The following is a 5,611-nucleotide window of genomic DNA, read 5'->3' on the forward strand; positions in this document are numbered from 1 at the left end:
TATGGTTGCTGTTCGTGGTGGGTGATCTGTCAAAGGCGCCAGATAAGTGATCCAGTGAGTTGGAAGTGCTGGGGTCGAGCCCATACGTGACCGTGACTAAAACGTTGGAGTCGGCTTTGTGTGAGTTCTGACTGACAAAACGATGAGCTATTGAGATTGACATCAGTGACTGGATGTGCCTGGGAGCGGTCTATAGCGGGAACTCGGTGCTATATAAACAGATCATAACCTAATCTTAACACGTTAAAGTGGGCTTTCCGAGAGTCCTTATGAAGTCCAGATGGTGGGGCATGAAAACATGCAAATACTTAGTTGTGGGTCCAGCAACGTGCAATAGACTTTGCCAAAGTCCAGTGACTATGTGTCCCGGTCTAAACAACTGTGACTGTGTACCTCTTAAGAATGGGGAAACCACATTAACTTGGTGAGCCTAGTTACTGTAAGAATTGTATACTCCGCAGGGAGCTGAGATTGACAAAACGATGTGCTATTGAGACTGACATCAATGATCGGATGTGCCTTGGAGTAGCCTAGGTGTAACTCGGTGCTATATAAATAGATCATAACCTAATCTTGACTTTCAACACGTTGCACAAAAACTCGTCAAAGTGGGCTTTCCGAGAGTCCGTATAAAGCTAGAATTGTCGATTTGATGAGACACAGTGTTTATTTGACACTAGTGTGTGCAGTGATCCTGCAGTGATATCCCAGATGATGCACCATGGATGAAACTACCATTTGGAACCTTACTGTTGGTAATTCTGGAAACAACTCAAGGTAACAACCACTTAGTTATCTGGTGGTTCACATCGTGATTTTCACAAACGGGCTCCAGTGGAGGCAATGTTATATTGTGGGACGTTCAGTTTGTAGGTACCGTCGTCTTTACGATCAACCCGTGAATCCACATAGAATTGGTCTTCAGTAACCCTTGCTTGTCTGAAAAAGCAACTACCGGGATAGCTTGGTCAGACTCGCTGACTTGGTTGACACATGTCATCGCATCTCAGCTGAGTAGATAAATGCTCATGATGTTGGTCACAGGATTGTCTGGTCCAGGCTCGTTTATTTACAGATAGCTGCCATATAGCTGGAATATTGCTGAGTGCGGCGTAAAACTAAACTTACTCTCTGAATTTATGGAGATTTATTGAGCTATGCGACCAGTCATCCACTTTCCCTTGGACCCAATGTATGGAAGACACGAGTACAACGTAACACAAAGAACATTATGTCACGAATTATTTATTTTGTACGGATAATCATAATGACAAAGTATTTGGTCTTTCAGAAGAAGGGAGGTCTCCAAATTCTCCTTAGTCCTCTATTTCTCTGTAAAATTAAACTCGACTTTGTAATCAGTCACACGAGAGAGAGAGAGAGAGAGAGCGAGAGAGCGAGAGAGAGAGGAGGGGGGTCCTGAAGGGCAATTGTTCACTAGAGTTCTAGAGTTGCACTTACATCACAATAGAATAGTCTTTCTTTACGAACGGGTATTGTTTTTCCCCATAAAGATAAGATTATCCTTCTTTGCTCTCATTTTCTTCTGCCGATTAGTTGCATTCACAAATGAAATGATTTTATTATAGCATGGGAATATTGAAAAACAAGCGGCAAAACACACTGAATCTGGATATTATCTAACAGCTCACACACGCTCACAGTACAGCTGGCACTGACATTGGTATTATCTCAATGCTATGTTAAGGAGGAGTGATGTTTGAAACAGGACTGTTCTCAAAATGAATAAGTATTGTGTACTGATGTGGTCCATCGTGATGTAGCCAAACTGAAGTTGTTCTCTTCGGCTTTAAAGATAAACTATGGTTTGGACATGCACAGTTTTCACTTGCTTCGGAAAAAGATGTTATACATCTCTCTCGTTTCTCATTCCTGTCTAAACCAGCATGTATTTTACTGAGATCATAATGCAGTATTACCTTCTGGGTTCTCCCAATCGATTCCTGCTGACCTGGGTGATTCTAAAAGTATAATCACATGTTCAAATGAAAAGGCTACCATTTTGTATAGAAAAGAGAAAAAGTGGTGCATATTGTACACTGACAAATACATTGAAGATTCACGAAATGGTACAAAAATAAAAGATCTCTAAGTAATGGGTAAATGTAAGTGGTTCATGCCTGTTTGGGTTTCTCCAGATGCCAAGTTATCAGGATGCTAGGAACTGTCTAGTTGTCCTATTGTCCGCCATCGTGTTGTGAGAACAAAGTAGTACTCCTTCCTCCTACACACTTAAATAAGTAAATCTGTGTTTCGTCCTCTGTGGGACTTGGTGTTACCTTCAGCGTCTTCATCTTCATTTCCGTCTTCGTCTTGGTCTGGGTCTTCGTCTTGGTCTTCGTCTTGGTCTTGGTCTTGGTCTTGGTCTTCGGGTTCATTGTCCTCTATCGATGGTTGAGAATCAGAGGATCTCTCTGTAAGTTATGCACAACACGTCATCTAGTCCTTTCATATCACAGGAAAGTATAAATAAACAAATAACTTAATTTACCCAGATGAAGTGGTGGTAGACGCATATCAGAGTCACGATTTAATAGTGTGAGAGCATGGCCTTTTGTCTGTCTGACGTCGTAACTTAACCATTCCTAGAGAACTAGCTCTGATTATGAAAATCTGATGACAGCCCTGTTATGAAGCGCTAATGACTTGGCGCTCCACATACTTCTAATCTTTCCATAAATGGAGGAATTGTATAGGACGACTAGGGTTCCAAGGTTGAGATATCACACTAATCGATAGTGACAATGTTTATCCAGATTTGTATCTGTTCTTGTTTGGGATAGCCCAAAGCCAGAAAATGATGAGCAGGCATCCCTCGTCGTATTATTGCCACGATGGTTACCGTGACTTCAATATATCTAAGACGTGCGGAGAAACCTTGATGATAGTTTTCAAATAGTTGATGGACAAAGGGATAAATGAAAAAAAAACAAAAAAAGAAAAACAGAAAATTTTCGAACGATTAGCTTCAACATATTGCTTCGAAGTATGTAGAGGCATATAAAGGCTTTGTTTATGATGTGTATAGTTTATCCAATCACGTGTTATCTTGTACCCCTCTGCACTGTGGAATAACCTAAAGCCAGATCGTATTTAATTGGGTTCTACCGTTAAACTTGATATGTAAGTGATCCATCAACTATGTATCGTAAATATCGTAAATAAAAGCAACAAGACGTATTCCAAAGTCATTGCGAAGTAAAGTAGTAGTGCATATTGATGAATCAGTATCAAGTAGTGGTGAAACTGCGTGTTCATATGTACTGCTTGATGTATGATAAGTATAAGGCGCGCACCATTCTGGCAGTGGTGTCTGAAGACACAGCGAATGATAGTGGTTGGTTAGTGTTAGTGAATAGTCTGTGGTAAACTCAGCTCAATAAATCCCCAGCATCTTGTTTAGCCCAGTAGATGCCACAGATATATTTGCAATGTGACTGTTCTCACAAAATCGTACGTATGATTACCTTGAAGAACTTCCATGCCTGCTTCACTAACGTCCCTGGCTGTGCAAAAGCCTCTTGCCATACCGACTGACAGCATAAAAACCGATAGCAGCAACTGTAGGGACATCTTGAACTGAATCATAATGTCAACGCAATTTTAGTTATACAGTGAAAACACTTTCGCTCAGATATTGCTATTTCATTCAGATGAAATGTTCAGTCTGTGTTCCTGGTGATCAGCTAAAATAAGCAGATAATAGCTGAAGAGTTACTCCAGAAACATTTACTGAACAGTACAAGCAACGTAACTTTTTGTCATTTTTTAAAAAGGAAGACATAATTATGAAGGCTTATTTTTATGAAATCTCACTTTTTTTAAAACTTGCGTTTCTTCTACTGTTCAGTATATATCTGTCATAATTTGGACAATGAAGCACAGGGAAAGTATAGTTACCTTTGCATATGAAGAGTTCTCTGTGTATTGCTTCATGAACAACAGAACTTTTATATAGAGTCGCAGATATCACGTGACAAATGGATAGAGTGCAACATATGTCATATTTGGGATTTCACTTTCTTAGTATGGATAGAGTGTCACAATAAAACATCTGGGTACATTTATTCATTGCATTTGGTTTCAGTAATGAGCTCTGATTTAAAAGAAAACCCAACATTTCATTTCTTATTTATTTATGTATGTTCACAACTCCTTTCATTTCACTCTGATACTGACATGTATGTTCTTCATGAACATTCATAGCTTGAGAATGAAGTACGTTCGCAAAACAAATCTGTAATTCACCTTGCTTAAAAGGATACTTTAAGGTTAAGTGTAAGGAGGAGCCCTTGAGGTCGGAGGCATGACCGGGCTTTTGCACACTTGTCAATGAGGAAATACTTAGAAATTAGTTTTATTTAAAATATGTCCTGGTCTGTGTCCATTTGACATCACACGGTGACACTACAGAGGGTGAAGAAATTGTTTTGCTGTTCTAGAAATCGTTTCTTCAATCTTTCCAAACCCACCTCATTACTACATGATATGTTCCTTATCATCTTCACTATTCTTGGAGATGTCCAAATAAAAAATATTCTTTTGTTGGGATAGTAGGATATATGGCAGTTGTTCGACTGCTTTTTTGTTTATTTGTAAAACCATCCACAAATGGTCAAATATACAATAACATACATAATTGTGTTGAATTTGAAGTCCGTTTTCTTAATTTGCAACACTACAGAACGTGAACTTTGCTATTGTATAAACGTACACATTCTTTCACCTCATGCAATCACAGAACAAAGATAAATGGTGTCTTGAAAAAGACTTCAAATTTTGTAAATCAAAAACCAGTTGTATACACTTCTGCCGTAAATATAAAGCTTATAAAGACCCAGAACTATTTCTAAGTGGCACCCCTATCAAAGTTGTCAAGGAGGCTAAGCTCTTGGGGATGATTTTTGATTCACATTTGACCTTTTTGCCCCATATTAAATTCCTAAAAGCCAAATGCTTGAAGGCACTCGATTTATTAAAGGTGGTTTCTAATTCAAAGTAGGGAGGGGATCACACTACCCTCCTTCACTTGTATAGATCACTCATCCGCTCAAAAACATGATTATGGCTCTATCGTTTATGATGGAGCCTGCAAAAGCAACCTGAAACTATTAGATTCTGTTCATCACCCAGGTCTAAGACTTTGTCTTTAGAACTTCACCAGTAGACAGTCTCTATGTTGAGGCTGATGAACCATCTCTTGAGCAGCGCCGTATTAAGTTAGCTTTACAGTGCATTACTAAATCATACTCTAATGAATCTAACCTTGCTTATAACTGCGTTTTCAATCCCCTTTATGAGGATTTATACAACAAAAACTCTTCTCTTGTCCCGACATTAGGACATAGAATTAAACCATTTCTTTGTTCGGCCGGCATTGAGCTGGAAAACATAGCTCCCTCCCGTCTTCTTTCTTCTCCTTGACAGTTGGTTAGGCCCCAAGTGGACCTAACATTAACCGCATTTAAAAAATCAGAAACTAATGAATTACAATATAAACAAGAATACAATCAACTAAAACATAAATTTAACAATTATAAATCCTTATTTACAGATGGGTCCAAGGACGGTGAGGCAATGGCCTGTGCCA

General features: G+C 39.0%; 1 protein-coding gene across 1 annotated transcript; it reads right to left on the bottom strand.

The window, feature by feature from the left end:
* Positions 1-1,225: 1,225 nt before the first annotated feature.
* On the bottom strand, positions 1,226-3,943 carry LOC137294618 (acidic leucine-rich nuclear phosphoprotein 32 family member B-like). Its single transcript, XM_067825676.1, has 5 exons — positions 3,922-3,943; positions 3,489-3,600; positions 2,301-2,435; positions 1,941-1,982; positions 1,226-1,332 (listed from the first exon to the last, which is right to left on the bottom strand). The coding sequence occupies exons 2-5, from the start codon at positions 3,592-3,594 to the stop codon at positions 1,325-1,327; spliced, it is 291 nt and encodes a 96-aa protein (XP_067681777.1). The 5' UTR covers positions 3,595-3,600; positions 3,922-3,943; the 3' UTR covers positions 1,226-1,324.
* Between the last annotated feature and the right edge of the window lie 1,668 nt (positions 3,944-5,611).

The sequence above is a fragment of the Haliotis asinina genome, chromosome 8, assembly GCF_037392515.1.
Source record: "Haliotis asinina isolate JCU_RB_2024 chromosome 8, JCU_Hal_asi_v2, whole genome shotgun sequence".
Classification (NCBI taxonomy): domain Eukaryota; kingdom Metazoa; phylum Mollusca; class Gastropoda; order Lepetellida; family Haliotidae; genus Haliotis; species Haliotis asinina.